General features: G+C 42.3%; 1 protein-coding gene across 1 annotated transcript in view; it reads left to right on the top strand.

Moving 5' to 3' along the window:
* The first annotated feature begins 5,476 nt into the window (after positions 1-5,476).
* Positions 5,477-18,658, top strand: part of AHR (aryl hydrocarbon receptor) — a 65,362-nt gene continuing 52,180 nt past the window's right edge. Inside the window, exons 1-2 of the mRNA XM_069773935.1 lie at positions 5,477-6,032; positions 13,776-13,963. Of these exons, the coding sequence (XP_069630036.1) occupies positions 5,977-6,032; positions 13,776-13,963 (244 nt within the window). The 5' untranslated portion in view covers positions 5,477-5,976. The remainder of the gene's footprint in view (positions 6,033-13,775; positions 13,964-18,658) is intronic.

The following is an 18,658-nucleotide window of genomic DNA, read 5'->3' as shown; positions in this document are numbered from 1 at the left end:
TGTTACCACTGATTACTTTATAGCTCTCAGTACTTGATTGACAAGGACAAAAGCATGAAGCTCATTGGGAATGATAATGTAAGATTATTTTAGCTATATAATAAAATTTACTTTTAATGCATGTGGGGGAAAAAGGTTGCTGAATGTTTTAGGCAGGCAAGGTTAATTTAAATTGTTTGCTATATCTGTATAGGTCTTCAGAACTTTTTTGGTTTAGATTAAAAAAAGAGAGTTCTCTTGAACTGAGGGGCAGTTTCTGTGTAAACTTGTTCTCTTCTGCTCATTTCCGTATAGGAGAGAAACCTGAGAACAGTAAGCAATGTGCTGATTTTCGTACTTACTCTATAATGAAATTGTTCCTTTATTCCTGTGCTTACAGGTGAAACATGCTTTTCATTTTACATATCATAGGATCTGAGCAGAATCATGATCCTGTCTCAGAGATGATGATTATTAATTTCTCAAATTTTCTCAAAGTGGAAAAATCTTGAACCAACCCTGTCTCTAAATGTTTTTTTTGTCTACTTGGGATTTTTCTCTGGCCCCTGTTGGAACAATTAAGACTACAGTTTTCATTGGATTAGTGCAATTCAATGAATTTAAAATAATTAAAACACCATTACTAAGAAAGACCATTCAGCACTAAACATTATGTGAAGATCATAGTCTACTTGCCCAAATATTAATTATGTTCCATATTTTTCATCCTTTATATGGCTTTTCAACTTCTGGAAATGCTTCCCAGGTTAAATATTTAATAGAAAACTGGGTGTAATTTTAAACACTGGCATAGCAGAAGCACCTGCAAGGGTAGTAGGACTGGGGAGCCACATGTAGGGCTGGGAGAAGATAAAAAGAATGTGCTGGTTCTGTCCTATGTTTACAAAAATACAAATAGCGGGGGGGGGGAAAGTTTCTTATCAATCTAATGCTCATTAAAACTGTATACCTTTCAACCAGTACCTGCAAATGAGGCTTCTGTAAGAAAAGTTGTCATAAAGCAATGTACTATTAGTCCCATTACCGAGTTTCTTTTTTCTAGATATAATTATTTCTGTTTAAGTTTTAAAAAGCAGGGCAGAATTTCCCTCAGTATTCCTGGTTCCTCACAGTAAAATGTTTGTGTGACCTTCCCAGTCACTAAAGAGTCAGTATATAGGCTATTCACTGACTCTAATTCAACTTCCCTAGATGATTAGTTCCCTGAAATGAGTATGAAGAGAGTCATCTGAGTTACCATAGATATTCTTCCTTAGCAGAGCAAAGGTGCCTGGAAAATAACACCTAAATCAGCAGTAGTACTGTATATCCCCCAAATCTGACCTGCATAAATCACAATTTTAAATCACAATCCTCTTTCCTCCTCTTCTCGTCTCCAGAGAGGCAGAAAAGAAATCACAGATAACCAAAGCAGATTTCTTCTGTGTTATTTGCACTGGAAATGGCTAGAACAAGTCAGCACACAGAATTAAGCTGAGGGAAGTAAAATTTTGGCCATGGACAGAAAGAGTAGGATAAAGGCTAGAAATGAGTCAGAGATGACCCTAAGATAACAAGCTTATAATTCTTACAAATTCCTCCCAAATGACAAGACTTTTGTTGGTGTCATGGTGATCCTGTGAAACTCCAGCCCACTCAGGCATTTCTGTCTGTTTATTAAAAGACCCTCCTTCCAAATAGCTCCCACCTTGTGAAATGAGTGAGGGGCCAGGAATCAGAGCTGAGGAGGGGACTGTGCAGGGCAGGAGAAGCAGAAGCAGGGCAGAACAGGTACGTGGAGCAAAAGAACATCGCTCTTTATGGAGTTAGGGCAGCAGATGTGACTGCTGACAAGTGAGAGCTCTAGAAGCTTCAGAGGATGATAGCCACGAAGCATACTGGATACAGAAGAATGTATTCATTAACATAACACCTCATATATGCCGGGGCTAGGGAAAGGCATGGTTCACTAGATGCACAAACACATTTTTCTTAAAAATCTCATCATTGGATGGCATCATTATTCTTGACTATAAAGGCAAAAGTGCTAGATTTGAGCAATGAGGAGAAAAGTGATCGCTAATGGTTTGAGAGAATTTATTGAGGGAAGGTGTGATCTTTAGACCTAGTAAGCCACCTGGATAGTAGCCTAGAGATAAAATGAGAAGAGACTAGTTAGAGCTGTACAATACACATGAAAATGATCCGCATAGGAGTTAAAACCTTTTAATTGTCCACATGACATCAGCCGCAGTCATCTTTTGCAAGACCAAACATGTTGTTAAACCTGACAAAACATTACTTTAAAAAAAGAATAAAAAGAAGAAAAGCCCAACAAAAACCTTAAGCTGTAAAGAAGGCTCTAAGATTGCTGAATCATGGTTGTATACTTTTTGCTTAACAGTGAGTATGAGGCAAGATCTCTACTGTACCCAAATTATCAAATAGAAAAAAACCCAAAACTGAGACAATAGATTAGGCAAAGAGACAGGAGGAACATCAGGTGAGGACAGATTTGCAGAAGCTGTGGATAATGTGATATAGACATTTTTAGGTAACTGTGTCTAAAAGGCCCCAGTGACACACGAGGAAGTTCTCCATGAGTTCTGTGATTCTCTGTGTGCTGAACATCTGAAGTCCCATATTTGTTATTAAATAGGTGGCTGACCCATAGGAGTGGATTTCCAGCAGCGATCAGTGGATTACAAGATGTGGTTTCTGCCTAGAAGCATGAATTTTCCTTACTCTCTATTTCCAAATTAGGGAGTTGAAGAGTAACTCCAATACCTCACCGGTGCCATGCAAGTTCCCATGGCCCCAGAAGCGAACTGGGAGATGAAGTCACCATGGAAGGCTAAAGCCTACTGCCTTCTTCATGTAGCTCCCAGTAGGTTTGGAGCTGGCAGATGAGACAGCATAAGTATGGGTGTCTCTGACAGTATGTGGGTAGCACAAAAGGTCAAGAAACAGTTGAGGTCTTGAGGTCCAGTGAAGAATAAGAAGTTGCTAGAGACTTTGTTCAATCTCAGTGAGGAAGTAAAAGACAGACTGGAAACAATTAAATTAAAAATTAGAAGAAGAGGAGCCTTAAACAATGCCTGTAAGCTTTCAACACTAAGATAATGTAGCTGAAGAAAAGAATGAAAGCAGAGCAGCAATTTATGTTGTGTATGGAGTGATCACAGCACACTCGTGTTGACAGAGGAAGAAATCAGTGAGCAGGGAGAGGCGAGGGGTGAAAAGAGTACTGAAACGGACTGGGAAGTTTAGGCTGGAAAAAAAGATGAATGGGTTTGGAGTGAAGAAAATACATTAATTTCCAGTTTCAGTCCTAAAACTGAAAGAAAGGGGCTGGAAGAGAGAAGGAAGATGTGGTGTACACTATTGCCTACCTTTTTTTCCGGGATGGTGGTAAGATCTTGTGAAGAGAGAAGATGAGCGAAGAGGAAAGGGACTGAGGAGAGACAGAAGCTAGCAAATAGTTGACATCCTCTACACAGGTGTTTGGCCAGGAACGTGGCAGGAACGTGACTGCAAGGCACTGACCTCGTAAGGCGCATGGCTCTTTTACTATGTTTTTCCAAAAATGTTGTTTGCTGAAGACCTGTTTTTTGAAGCATCATTTGATCAACTGCTGGCGTACTAACAAGCACACTAGCATGGTTAAGGTTTAGTCAAATTAATTTTACCTGCATATTGTGGCTTCAGCGTACTTTGCATCTGGGATGGCTTCCCAGGCAATTAAACCCGTGCAATTAAGCTGGTAAACGAGCCCGCGTTATGCTGCCTAATCCCAGCTGCGAGCGCCGGCGGAGGAGGAGGCCCGGGCGCGGACTCCCCGTCCCGGGGGAGGCGGCGGCTGCCGGCGCCGGAGAGCTGCCCTTCCCGGCCCCGGCCCCGGCCCCGGCCCCGGCCCCGGCCCCGGCGGCAGCCGCTGTGCCGCGGGGCGGGCGCCGCTCCCAGCCCGCCGGTTGGCTGGGGCCGAGCTTTGCACACCCCCAGGTCTCGGCCGTGGGGTAATACCTGGGCCGCCGCTAGTCACCTCCGTCAGCAGGGCGGGGCGGAGCGGGAACGCTCGCTCGAGCGGGGCTTCGGTACCCAGCGAGGGGAGGTGCGAGCTCCCAGCCGCTGGTGCGGTGCTGACAGCCCGGCCGGCCCCCGCGGACGGGCAGCCAGACGCCAGCACCACGGACACTGCCTCAGCCTCCCGGCGGCCGGGCACCGAACGGCGGGACCGGCACTGAGCCCGCAGCTGCGGGCGCGCTCCGGCGGCCCGGCTCGGCCGTGCCCCGCGGGACGCGGGTGCCTCGGCGGGGGAGGGAGGGGAGCTCTCCCCGGCTCTCGTGTCGGCCGTGACCGCGTACAACTCGTGTTTACACAGGGCGACTCCCAGGCTCCCAAGTTTAGCGTCGAGACAAAATTTATTGCGGTTATTCCGGGGGAAGAGCTCTGCTGCTGCTGCTGCCGCTGCTGCCGCCGCCGCCGCCGCCGCCGCTGCTGCCGCGAAAGGAAACGGGGGAAGAAAACGGGCGGCAGACGCGGCGGCGGGCGGAGCGGCACCGGGGCTGCTCTTGGATGGTTTTATTTGTCAGCAGTTTGGCAGCACCTCTTACTTTTTGCGATGCTGCTCCTCTCCTTTAAAATAAGTGTTTAGCTTAAAACGTCGGTGTAATAACTCGGGGATTTATCCCCCAATGCGGTACGAACCGCGTCCTCGTCCAGTAAGCCCCGTCGGTCCTCCCGGTGCTTAGCGAGTGGCAACCTTGCCCCCAGCGACTTCCTTGCTTTCCCCAGGTGTCCCGCTGTCCCTGTCCTCGGTGGAGCCCGGCGCCTTCCCCCTTCCCGCCCCCCGCGGGTACTCCCACCCAGGGCTCCCCCCACCCCCCTTTTGGGCGGCCGCGCACTGTTTCTGGTTTCTCTGCTAGGCGAGCTGCGGCCGTGACGGTTTCAGCCCGGGGGAGGCGGGAAGCGGGGCAGGCGGCAGGCCTGCGGGGCGGGAGGTGACAGACACAGGCCTCACCGTGCCACTGAGGTAGTGTCGTTTGTCTTTCGAAACTGAACGCTGCCATTTCCCCCCCGCCCCGGCAATTTTTCGTTACTGGGGCTACTCGGGCGCTCGGAGCTGACCTCCCTTCTCGCTTGCCGCGGCGGCACCCCGCGCACCCCTCCCCGGCCGCCACGGGCTTGGGGGTCCTCCCTCTCCGACCCCGTCCCCGCGCCCTTCCGTCGCGGTCCCCCCGGGCGGGCGCCCCCTCCGCCGCCGCGCCGGTCCTCCCTCTCCTCTCCTCTCCTGACCTTCCCAACATGGCGGCACGGCCGCCCCCTCCTCCCTCCGCCCCGCCGCCGCGAGGGGCCTCCCCGGCGAGGGGGCGGCGGCGGCGGCTGTCAGCCGGGCGGGGCGGGACCCGGCCGGGGGAGCGCGGCGGCGGCGGCGGCGGCGGGAGGAGCGGGAGCGGGCGCGGGGCCGGGCCGGGCCGGGCCGGGCGGGGCGGGGCGGCGGGGCCCGGCGCCGCGCACACTGACAGGCGCTCGGCCAGCAGACGGCGGCCGCGCCGGGGTGCAGAGGCCGCCGCGCACCCTCCCGCCGCCGCAGAGGGAGCCGGCCGGGAGACGGCGTCGCCTCGGCGGGGAGACGCGGGGTGAGCGGCGCTGGAAAGCCCCGGCCGCCCCCACACCTGTGCCCTCCGGGGGCGGCGAGTGGGTGTAGCCGCCGCCGATCACCTGGGATCCCCGCCCCGTAGCGCCTCCGCCTCCCGTCCTCGCCCGGCCGGGGAAGGCGCCACCGCCGCTGCGAGCGACCGAGCGCGCTCCGGGTCGGCCGCGGGCAGCAGGGCCGGGGCCCGCGAGCGAAGCGAGGGGAGGCGAGGCGAGGGTTGCGGCGCCGGTTGCGGCGCCGGTGGGGCTCTCCCCCTCCCGACAGCCGGGGCGAGGCGGGCAGGAGGGCGGCGGCCCCCGGCCGGTGGAGCTTGCGGCGCGGGGCGCTGGACCCGCGGCAGGATGAACCCCAATGTCACCTACGCCAGTCGGAAGCGGCGGAAACCTGTGCAGAAAATGTAAGCGGCCCCGCGGGGCGGGAGGGGAGAGAGGCAGGGAGGGAGAGACCGGCTTCCCGGCGGCTCGCCGTCCTGCCGCGCACCGCGCCGTGGAGGCCCGGCGGGGGTGGCCGGTGGCGCGGCGCGGCGCAGGGGCGCCCGGGAGAGGGGGTGCCCAGGGGTGCCGGCAGGATTTTTATTGGTTTTAGCTTTTTTTTTTTCTTAAAAAAAAAAAAAAAAAAAAAAAGTGTGTCGGGCCGCGGAGGATCGAGGCGGTGGAAGCGCAGCGCGGCGCAGCCAGCTGACCTAGATTGGGAGGCATCTGAGGTGACTGGCGGCTCCCGAGCGGAGGCTGTGCTCGCCCCACCGGAGCGGGTCCCGCGGGTGGGTGCCTCGCCGTCCCGGGCGAGCCCCCGCCCCACGGCTGCCGCGCTCCCGCACCGCTCCCGCACCGCTGCGCGGCTGCCGGCGCGCTCAGGTGTCTCTGCGGGGAGCGCGGGGTCGGAGCCGGGAAAGGCTCGGCCGATTCCCGCCGTTTAGGGCTATTTTTAGCCTACCTGGGAGGGCTGAACCGGCTTTAACCCCCCGGTATTACGTTAGATGTTTTTATTTGTTCAGCTCCAAACAAACCCAAGTGCTGCAGACGGATCGAAAGAGGCAAAAAGAAAGAAAGAAAAAAAAAGTCTGGCCGTATAGTGGCTTTTTGTTTATTAACTTATCTTCTTAAAACTCTGGGAACAGCTTAGTACCTGAGCAATTTCATATTATGCACCTGCTGTAGGTTCGAGTCCTAGGCTTTGCATGCTCCACTAAAAGGCTGGTCTCATGAGAGTGATTTTTCATGCTGGAGGAGATGCTTAACTTGCAGTTTCAACTGAAAGTCAAGAATCTATAGGTCATAAAAAGTAGCAAAGCTAAACTGCCGAGTTGCAAGAAAAATAAGCAAAGCTCAAAAAATCCCCATATATTTCTGCAAGGTACTGCCAAGACTACAAAAGCATTAAAGGAGAGAATGACAAATATTTAATGAAATTCTGTTGTGAATTATATGTTTTTAGATTTATAGCAGACAACTGTCTTGGGGGGAGGGGAATTAGCTTAAGTGCTTGCTTCTTTATGGCTGGAGTTGTTAGAATGAATGCACGTACATAGCTGGGTTTTCACCCTACAATTTAAAGTCTAAAAATGGTATTTTTTTTAAATTATAAATTCCCTTGCTAGAAGATGCGTTCATTACGAAAATAGCAGTATTTGCTTTTTTTACCATTCATTTCCAAATAAAAATGTAGAGGTACCTAATTAAATTCATGCTGTAGATCTGGATTTTAAGAATTAAATGTGTGTTTTTTCATGAAGAAATAAAAATGTATTGGCGGTATTTGTAGACTATTAGTAGCTAAAGGCAAATAATTCTTAAGTTCTCTGAAAGGGTGAGGTGTTCAGCCTTGCTGGTAAGATCGCTTAATGTCTGCCTTAATATTAAATTCTGGTTAGCCTTGGTTAGAGGATGTGAAACCGTCATTTTTACATGACTGTAGTATCTACGCAAGGAATCCTTTTCCATCTATCTCCTCTTTGCATAACTTGGCTGAGCTTCTCTGATTAGTTGAACTTGAAGCCTTTTTTTATTGTTAATGGGAACCATTTACCTATTGAAAGACTTTGCCCTTTAGGACTAAAGGGAGAGTAAGTGTTTCTTCTTAAAATAAAAGTATTCATATTAAAATAGCTTGCTTAGCCATAAATTGCAGTGGAGGCTGATTATAAACCCACCCTGCTTGGGTTACTAGAAATTATTTTTATGCAAGACAAATTTATATTGCATGTAATGCTTATGTGTTTCTTTTCTCCTCAAAATGGCTATGATCTTTGGTTGCTTCTTCTGTTAGACCAACCTTACAGAACACTGCTAGTGGGTCAGAGGGCTCCGATTTCTCACATAACTAATTACAGACCATACCTTTAGGCCAAAAAAAGTGAGAGAGGCAATAAGCTTTTGTAACTGATTGGGGGAGGGAGTGAAGATGTACTTGCTGCTGGTTAATAATGGTTTGACACTACTGTGATTTTAATCTGTTTGAAGTTGTATTTCCTCCCTCCAGTAGAATTCACAGCTCTTTAAAAAAAAAAAAAAAAAAAAAAAGTGATACATTGTTGGGACTAGTATCTTTTATAGAAGAGATTGTTTCTGTAGATAGTTCTTCTAATATTTTTATTTGCCATATATGTAACTCTGAATGGAGCATGATAATTGGTAACCTGTGGCAATAGGCAGCTAATTTATAGAAACGGAAGAAGCTATTTATATAATGCCGTAGTTGCCACGGAAAAAAATTAAGTAGAAGAAATACTTCTTGCTTCAGGTGCAAATAACTCATAAAGCCATGGTGGTAACTCAAAACCAGTTAATGAAACTTTCCCCCTGCAACTCCCCATTTTTATTATGTGCCATGTAAAGAACTGAACTTGAGAGGGAATCTCGGGCTATTGCCTGACAGTCCAGAGTGTTGAAATGTGCTTTTTTGATTCAGTAGGGAATTACAGTATCACAGCTGAAAAAGAAAAGCAATAATGGGGGAACTTAATAGGCAACTGTTCCTGCAGTTCATCTTGTTATCTTGTCATCTGGAGGGGAAAAAAAAAAAAAAAAGCCCGCTAAACCATGTGCACTCCAATTGCATGTAATATGCTCCAGAAATCACTTTCTTAAAACCTTGGAGTCTTTAAATTTCCTCCCCGTTTAATGTTTGTACACTGCGGGTCCCCCTGGTGGCAGCAGGTCTGTGGGGTGTTTTACTCCCCACTGAAGCTTGGGGAGCAATGGGTGGCTTCTGCTTTTTGTTTTTCTAAGTCTTGAATTCCTTTTCTCTAGTGATTATCAACTGAACTGCTGAATTAATATACTAATATTGTAGTAGGAAGGATAAAATGCAAATTTCATGGAAGTGGGGTTTACTATAGATAGATTCTAACATTAGGTGAACGATATTATATAAATGTAGCTCCACCCTGTAGTTTTTATATTTTTCTGCCTAGGAGCTCTGATTTGCCTTGTTTTTCTTTTTTCAGTGTTTCAGTAGGAATTCTTTTATATAACTGGATAAAAGTAATAGACAAGTAACGGGGTGAGGAGGTCTAAATGTTTCATACTATGCAGGCGCAAAAAGCATAACGGCATCTTTCTTTAGCAGACTAAATGAGAAGTTATGATATGGTCTTTTTCTGTGTTAGCTTAAATGTATTTGTGATATTAAGTGCTCCAGAGAAAAATGTTTGACTGGTTGATCCTTAATTATGAGTAGACATAGTAATTTCAGAAAGCAGTGCAAAGATATTTTAATTTAAAAAAGGAAACTACTTATGTATTCTTTCAAGGCAAACAAGAAGTGCCAGAACAAGCTTTCAAAATGAAAGTTCATCAGAAAAGAAAAATAATCATTAGACGTTTCCTTTGTGTAAAGCAGTGTCTGCTACAAACAGCAGTTTGCACCCCTTATTTGAAATGGAGGCAATAAAGCTGTTATCATACGTAGAATAAACTTCTTATACATAAATGCTAACCTTGCCAGTCTTGGGGTACCTGTATGTTTTGGGGTTGGTTGGGTTTTGGTCAATGCTTCTTGCAGAAGTATACTTTTTAGAAAGAGAATCTGCAGCAAATGGTGATAGACAAATGTCGGTAACATAGTTGGTGGGTAGGAACATACCTTTTTTTTTTTCTCTTTCCAAATAGCCTTGGTTTGTCATCTTAAACAGTTATGAAATATGTTAAAACTGAGTGTGGAACTTTCATTCTTGGTTGGTATTCTGGCTGTCTCTATCGCTCTGGTGGAGTCCTTCATACACCAAAACAACCTGAGCAAAGTAAAACTCTGATTACTACTGGAGGACACAGTTGCCCAGCATCAGATGAGTACCATGCTGCTGATTAAGGTTTTTTTAGTAAAAACAACTTTATCCCTTCAGTGGCCTAAATCTTTGCTGATTTCACTGCCTGCTAAAGGAGCCACTGGAAAGGGTCTCTTGCCCTTTCAAGATAGGTTGACAACAACTTTTGACCAAAGAGGTCAATAGTCTGTGTCATGTCTGTTGCTTCCAAAGGAATTGTCAGCTGAATTTTCAGTAACTGTAGATTAGGTGTGGGAAGTAAAAGTAAATGCTTAGAAGTATTTTCCAGTTGCTAAAGTAAATAGAGAATTTTGGAGCATGTCACCTATTGTAATACTTGCTTAGTGGTAATTTTTGCATTTCATATATCTGACCTACATTGAATTAAATAATATACATGAGAATAACATGTTATTGCATGTACTGTTAAATATGAGATGAAAAATATATGTAGTTGGAAAGATTAAGTCCATTAGCTAGGTGAAAGGTGAAATGTGTGGTCTTCTTCGTGTCCTTTTTTTCTAAGCAATAAAAGAGTTCTGATGAACTTCTAATTAGGTTTTTTAACAGAATTAGTTTTTTTAGCATGTTGCTGTATCTTTAATGGTCTTCTTGCACATTCTTTTATCTCCTGACTTTATTTCACACTTCAGTCTTGCTAATAAGGTATCATGCTTTTCAGTGTTTGGTTGTTGGGTTTTTTCCTTTTTTTTTTCCAAAGTTTTTGTTGTCATATTTTGAACAAAATAAATTTGTGCTTTCTTTTATTTTTCTCAAAGAGCTGCTTCCATTTCTCTTTTAAAAATATAAATTAGCATTTAAATATTGAAACTTATTTTGGCCTTTTGATAATAATTAAGACTCAGGTACTTGTGCACCTTCTTTTTAATAATTTTGTGTTGATAATGTCTGTGAATGCACACATGGTAAGCATGTGTAATGAAAACTTCTGATTAAATAGCCTGTAGCAGACCTGTGAAAATAGTAGTCAGCTAATGTTATGACGGAAAATCCTTTAGAATTGTTAAAACAAGAATTAAGAGTGCTTGCTTGTCTTGCAGCTATTGGATAAGGATTTTTAGCTCAGTTCGGAGGCACTGAGCATACGGAGACCTCTGGCCTTTGATTAGGGAATTCAAATTTCCTGTGAAAGGTAAAAGATCAAGAACTGAAAGATCAGCTTAAAATCCATTCCCTCCTTTACTCCTTTTTTTTTTTTTTTAAATAAAGCACATGCATGGATTTAATCTTGACATAGCAAGTAATTTTCCTTGAAGATAATTTTCTGCAATGCAGCTGGGGCTGCCTTTAGCATCAAGGGTTTACATAAGTGGATGGAAAATGGTTTAGCTTGCTACATATGCTCTCGGCATTTCTACCCTTATTCCCTTCGTCACTGAAGGATCCATTTTTATATAATGGATTTTAGTTGGGTGATGAAGAGGATGATTAAGGAAAATCAATGTTTGATTCAGAGGGAGAGAACGTGGTAAGATTTATGCTGCAAATACTGGTAACTTAATATTCAGAAATGTCATATACTACACTTAGAAAATCCTTATGCTTTGAACTAGATAGAAGTAAGAAAGAAATCCTTAGAAAGCAAAGCAAAAACAATTAGATCTAACTAACAACTTGAGATAACTGCACAGTTGCATATAGTTTCAACTAACTTGTCAAATTACAGAAGTTTTAAGCAAAGCTGAGGACAGTTGTGAAAATAGAAAAGTCTGGTATTTAGTGCTGACTTATTTGGAGAAGATTGCATATTTTGAACAGTTTCCATTGGGACCTCCACTTTTCAGAAGCAGACCTGTTTGATTTGATAGTAGTGAGCTGTTCACCGATTGTTACACAGCTGTTATCTACCTGAAGTTCAGAATGTATTATTCTGTCTCTATATTTATGGCAGTTTAATATATAAAAAATATTTATTAAGTAACTTTTAAGGTTACTGGTAATTTTGGTGATTTTGAACTTTATTTTGTTAGGGTTATATTTAAGTTGTGTTAATCATATGGCTTGTACATGTGAATAGTCTGCCAGAATAAGAGAATGTGATGAAAGTTTTACTGAATTATTTTAAGTTCAATATTCACTTGACGATGTGGTGAGCTGCAGGTCTCGAAGTCGGGGCTTGTGACCGAAGCACACATCTAACCAAATATTTAGTTTGTCATTCCTTGCAGTTGATGATGAACCTTTGATTTTTTCCAAGAGAGAGAATTTTCATATTTCGTGATTCATCTGTTTTCTCCACTCTTCCAGTGTTTTTAGGATAAAGGTCTACTAGAACTGTGTCCTAGACAATCTTTATCCTGCAGCAAGCTTAACTTTATCCATCTGGGGAGTTGCTGCTGATATATTATATTTCTGTGTGTTAACAACATTTTCTGTTATGGCATCTTCAAGTTTCCAGGCTCCACATAAGGAGCATGCCTCCTTTAGTGTGCAAAAGGGCAGCTGTAGCGCTAGGGAACAACAGGCAGCCAGACTTAAGTGCAAGCTTTTGACAAGTGATGCTTGAATAAACAATGCCTGTAAAAAGAAGGGCTTGGATTTAAACTAACAAGAAGTATAATTGCAACATAAAGTAAAAACAAGCTAAAAATAGGAATGTCCACTTGATCACTACTTATTTGACTGGAAATACAAGATGAAATAATTTTTCAGTGTGGTTTACTTTGAGCAGTGGCAAGAATAACTATTGGAGCTTTTGCAGTTTCTCATTGTAAAATTGATATAAGGATGAACTTGGAAGCAGACTAAATGACGAAATTAACTGCTGAAAGTCTTTACGCTTAGTATTTTCACAAGTGATAGATCTTGCAGAACCAACGTTCCTATAAGAGCAGCACAAATTGATAACTGCTGCAGATCTCAAGTAGAACTGCAATACTGGAAAAGTGAGAATGAATCACTCTTCAGTTAGAAAACTGTTTAATAAATATCATAAAATCTACTATGGCTTGTGCAGATAAATTATTTGGTTTCAGTATTGGCTTGTCATGACTAATTATAATTCAAATGAGTAGGGGTTTAAACCTGTTCCTAGGCTTCTGCATATGTGGGAAGGTGTGAGTATCCAAGTATCTGGAATTGGAACTCAGGGTGCATATGAATGGAAAATAGCAAGTTTACGAAAACTTCATTATGTAATTCATAACAGAAAGCTTTTTAAATTGTACTTTGTAAGGTACAAAGGCATGCCTTCATCATGCTGTACTCAAAAGAAATGCCTTCAGCTGAGAGGTGCCTTTAAAAGGATGAGCTCAGTAGTGTTCACCACAAAGATTTTTACCTGCTGACTGAGCTGTATCTCTTGTTTTCTTGTGCGGTTTTGGATGCCTTGTTGTCTAGCAAGTTACTAAAACTTCTGTTGTATTCAGTTGACAATAGCCTGTTCCAACCGTTGACGATAGCCTGTTCCAACCATTGACAAAAATTAAGGACACCTGTGAAAAATTGTGATTGAAGTGAAAAAGTGTACTGTCAAATGTATTTGTACACAAATATTACTGAAAGGTGTTGAATTATTTGTAATATGAATATTTGGAAGAATTCAAGTGACAATTGAATGAAAGCGTAGTAAGCTTTTTATAAAAACGCTGAATCTCGAAGGTTTCAAATGTTTGTTATGTGGTCAAATAGCTATTGTAGCTCTAACTGCTTCATTTAACAGTGTGTATGTTGGGTGTGGGGGGTTAAACCATCTTAGATTAATTATTTCTTTTTCCAGTGGGAAACAGAAGTCACTTGTGAAAAACATTTTGCTTGTTAAAGTTTAAAAGACAATTTGTAACATTGTCTGGCAAATATTTACCTTCATTTTGGGAAGGAGCTTACATTTATATTGTGTTTGTTTTTTTGCCACAGAGTAAAGCCATCCCCAGCTGAAGGAGTCAAGTCCAATCCATCCAAGAGACATAGGGACCGCCTGAATGCGGAGTTGGACCGCTTGGCTAGCCTTCTGCCTTTCCCTCAAGATGTTATCGCCAAACTGGATAAGCTGTCTGTGCTTAGGCTTAGCGTCAGTTACCTGAGAGCCAAAAGTTTTTTTGATGGTAAGGGTTGGGAATTTATTTGGTTTTGGACTGCTGCTAAATTTCTGTTCATATACTGTATGTTGATTTCAACTGTTTAAGTACTTAAAACTGTCAAATTTAGCTGTATTTTAATGGAACATCCAGTTGCGTGGGTATATACAATGTAACTCTATAAAGTAAGCTTTCCAGTTTCTTGAAAACCAAATGTAACTACTTACATTTCACTTAAATCACCAGTCTTTCAAAGCTTTGCATTTGGTAGTAATATTGCCCTTAATGAGTCTTCCAGTCCTTTTCCTTAGACTTTCAAAGATACTTAAGAGATTTCTTTTTTTCCTCTCTGAAAATTGCCTTCATAAAACTGTCGCTGTTGAAAACATGTCATATGAGTTCCCATCAGTTGTATGTTTTGCTTAATGATGCTTCAAATATTACTTCGTTTTGATATAAAGTAATTGCTAGTGCCTCTTCCTATAGTTTATTGGAAAGGTGACTTGTAAAGAAATAGATGCAAAGTCTTTCCTGTGTTCAAGCCCTGATTAATGCAGGGCATGAGGCATTAAGACAACAGCTAAGGTTCTCGAGTTGTGTGGGCAGGTTGTCACTGACCCCAGCCCTGGCAAGGCTAATACAGCGGTGCTTGGAGTAGTAATCGGGCCAGAAGCACATGTTCTCTTACACCATCTCAGAGCTGGCCAAGGAGTCTTACCCCTTTCCTTTACTACCTGAGCTGTTGTGTAGAGTGAGGTGCGATGGCAGGCTTCATGCCAGTTTCTTCAAAGGCAGAAATAGCCTGGGCCTTTTCATTGCTGAAATAAAGCAGGGAGCTTGTATTTAAATAATTGTCCTTTTTTTTATGAGTCAGTGAAGTTTTACAATATTATGCTGAAGATGGAATTATATTGATCAGCTGTAGCTAAGGAATCTTGCTTGCAATGGAGTTGATATTAAATTGAATTGTTGTTTTTTTTTTTTTACTTTTTTAGACATTAAAATAACCTCTGTGCTCATCAGTTTAAGATTTAGTGTTTCAGCCTCTTGATAGTGACGCCATACCATGGATGAAAGGACTGAAGGAACCTAACTGCCTAAGATAGTTCCACTTTTTCCTGCAAGAATACTGGATATTTATTTTCATTTATTGTGTCTAGTGGCTTCAGTTTGGTAATGCTCATAAACTTATATCCTCTGTTTTATTGCTTGACGAATATATGCAAGTGTCTTGTTTTCTGTACTTGTTCAGGACATGGAATCTACTCAAGGCTAGAGTTGGTCAAATATTTCTAGCAGTGTTTTTTCAAATGAAAATATTTGCTCCCATGAAATGGAAGAGTTTTCTTGGCACATAAGTTTCATCGAAGTCTTTGTGAGATGTTATCTCAGGTTGACTGCCATAAAACAAATGATTTCGCTGTCTGTGCTCTCTTGGTGAGTTGAAGAGGATATTCTAGTCTCAATGAAACTTTTTTTTTTTTAAATTATATATATATATTCTGAAACAAATACCAAATACAGGATTGCAAGTTTTTTTGCCTTACTTGGGATGGAGTAATAATAGTAAATTTCAATTATGCATGCAATGGAAGTGCTTGATTTTTGTTTCTTCCCCCCCTGACAATTTGCACTTGAAAGTCCTGGAATAAAGGTGTTTAAGGCTATGATTTCTGTACAGGAAAAAAATTCATGGCTTTAGCTGTAAAGACAGCCAGAATCACTTCACACCAAAATTTACATCAGTTGCTTGTTTCTAATTTGAACATGAAGGTAGCTTTCACCTGTTTGTGATGAATTAGATGTGCATTAGTGGCAGAGAAGTTATATTTGCGTTTCAGGTTGCAATTTAACTACTGTGGATCCAGAACTGAAGCAAACTCAACCTGTGTTTTCAACTCAACAGCATAGTATTAGGATGGTATCCACATCAGACAAACATAGGCAGCTAATGTTACCATAGTGGGCCACAGCTGTAGAATATAGGCTATTTATTTTGTTATAATGAATTAAGTAGCAAAATTTTGATTTGCCTCATAGGAAAGGACTTTTCAAGCACCAAGTAAGTGCATATAGTAGGTGCATTACAGCAGAATATTTTTCCTATAGTCTCCATAAAATAAAAATGCCTGGTAAAAGATAAATAATTTGATGTTGCTTATCTTGTGCAAGACATTTTGAACAGTGCAAGATGAAACAAATTTAATTTATACCTTCAGGTAGAATAGCTTCAGTAGAAGCTGTCAACCTTTTTTAGCAGAAAAAGGCTTTTTTGCTACTTCTTTTCAGGTCTTTGAACTGTAGGACTACAAATCATGTTAGTAATCAGTATGTATCTGAAGGTGTTTAAAGGCTAACATCAATGACTAAAGTGAAGATAAGAGTAACCAATCTATGACTGTGACAGATCCAGTATTGAAAATAAGATCTATACTATTTTAATGCACTTAAATAACATGGTATCTATTTCAATTGAAACTTGGCCTCCAAAAGAGAAATTAGTGCTTTGAAGTACAGAATTAACAAAAATACCCTGAAAACCCCTAGGTTAGAGTTTCACGATCTGCTTATGCACTGCTTCTCACAGAACTGCTTTTTTGAAGGAATGTTTTGTGCAGTTAAATATACGTGGAAAACCCTATAGAAAAAATCTGACAAATGCAAGAGTGAGTGCTGATTGTCACCTTGAGTGCCTGGACTGAGCCAACAGGTCCACTTTATTAACGCAGCATGCTGAAGTAAAGGGAAACGCTAAATGAATAACAGGATGCAAATGGGGGGTGTGTAAATTCCTGCGGAAAGTAAAATATAAACGCATAATCATATGATCTTGCTTGAAAGGAAACCCAAGTTTTTGCTGTAACAATAGATATTTTTTCAAAGAAAACACTTGCATTTTTTCCAAGTTTAAATAATCCAGAGTGAATGTCTGTTTTCTGAAGGTGGAAGTCGGGGGGTGGGGGGAAAGAACTGTTTTGTGAAAGACATCTCAAGAAGTTACATCAATTTGAATAGATGTACCTCAGTTAGATGTTGATAAGGTTTTTTTGTTCTTATGTTAAAAGCTAAGTGTATATATTAAAAAACAAACAAACAAAAAATAACAAACCAAAAAGCATCTTCCCCTGCCTCCAGTCATTAAGATGGTACAGAATTGTCTCCAGAGCTAAAGGCAGATGAGTTTTTCCATAGTGTCAACTGAAACAGGGTAGACTTGTGCATGCTAACCATATTTCAGGTTGTAGGAAATAGATGTATTTTGTGTTTTTTTTTTTTTTTAATTTTCCCTCTTCTACAACCTCAAAACGTCTTTCTTCTGTTGGTGATTTTATTCTGTTAAGCAGTTGCGTTTGATTGTTGTAGTTTGCTAGTGAAGTTATTGTGCTGCTAAGTGATCATTCTGTATCACTACACTTCAGATACACTAGTTCTGTGTGGTCAGGTTAGTCTCAAGACCACAATAGTGTCAGAAGGCTTTCTGTATCCCCATGTGAAGCACTCTGGCATACTCCTATATGTACAAATTTGACCTTGTAGTCAAGAAGGAAATTTCAGTAGTGGCTTAAAATAATGTGTGTCAAGTCTGTTTCTTTATAAAGTCAAAGTTCTTGCGTGGTGAGTCAAAGCTAAGAAGTGATTTAAGGTGGTGTTGCTTCTCAGCTGTGTGGTGCTACCTGCCTGTACTGAAGTGGATTAGCAGTCCTCAAAGTCAAGCAGGTTAGCGTAAATCACCACTGGAGTATTTATTTTGTGTGTGTAAGATACTTTCTGAAAGTGGCTTAAGGCAAGCTTTTTATTTTTAAGAGACCAAGATAAATCAGGCAGGTGTCTGCTGACAGTCACTAAAGAAGGACTTTATATGATGTCCTGGTATTATTTCACTCCATTTTGATGTTAAGTGCCCATGCATGTGTGCATTCAGCGGTGAAAAATATAAAGTGGAATACAGGACAACAGTTCTTTGTGTGGGTGCAGGTTAGTGTGAGTTCAGTATCTGGAGCACAACTGGACGATCATTTAGGCATAGCCTGTGTTCCCCATGCACACGAAAGGAAAAAGCCCTTTTGCCTCTAGCTTTGGTCCTTATATGATGAATTGATAATCATTTAAGTACTTTACTGCAGTAAGGAAGAACATTTATAATGAGTCTTCTCGGAGTTTTGGTGAAGCGGTTAGATTAAAGGGATAAAAGTAGAGTTTGTATGATTGGTCGATATTTTTAATGTTAGGGGCATGATTTTTGTTTTTAAGGGTATACTGAGAATTAAGGAGAGGCTTTCAGAATCTAAAATGAAGTAGCTGTGCCGTGTGTGTATCGGTACATTAGAAACAAAAATTAGCATATTGCTTATTAATTATCGTTTCATCCATTTCAGTAAGAATTCCTGTGGTTTAAAGTATGTGGGTGTTTTTCCCTCTTGCTTATTGGACAGTGTTCTGCAATTACAGAAGAAAGTTTCTGCTCAAAATTAGTTTAGAATTGGTTTCTTATGTTGTATGCAAGTGATTCTGGCAAGCACAGCAATAACAAAATAATTAAGATTTTTTTTTTTCCAGTAAGTTTGCATTGCCTAATTTTACTTTGTAATATAATTAACACACATTCCTTGGCATAACATTGCTTAAATTTTCAACGCACCCATTGTCACCACATAAAATATTTTCTTTGATATAATGTATTTTTCCTGTGATGCCCACTGCTCTATCATACTGTGTATTGGA

The sequence above is a fragment of the Haliaeetus albicilla genome, chromosome 2, assembly GCF_947461875.1.
Source record: "Haliaeetus albicilla chromosome 2, bHalAlb1.1, whole genome shotgun sequence".
Lineage (NCBI taxonomy): Eukaryota > Metazoa > Chordata > Aves > Accipitriformes > Accipitridae > Haliaeetus > Haliaeetus albicilla.
Note: the sequence above shows the minus strand (reverse complement) of the source record. Positions and strands in the feature narration are given on the sequence as shown.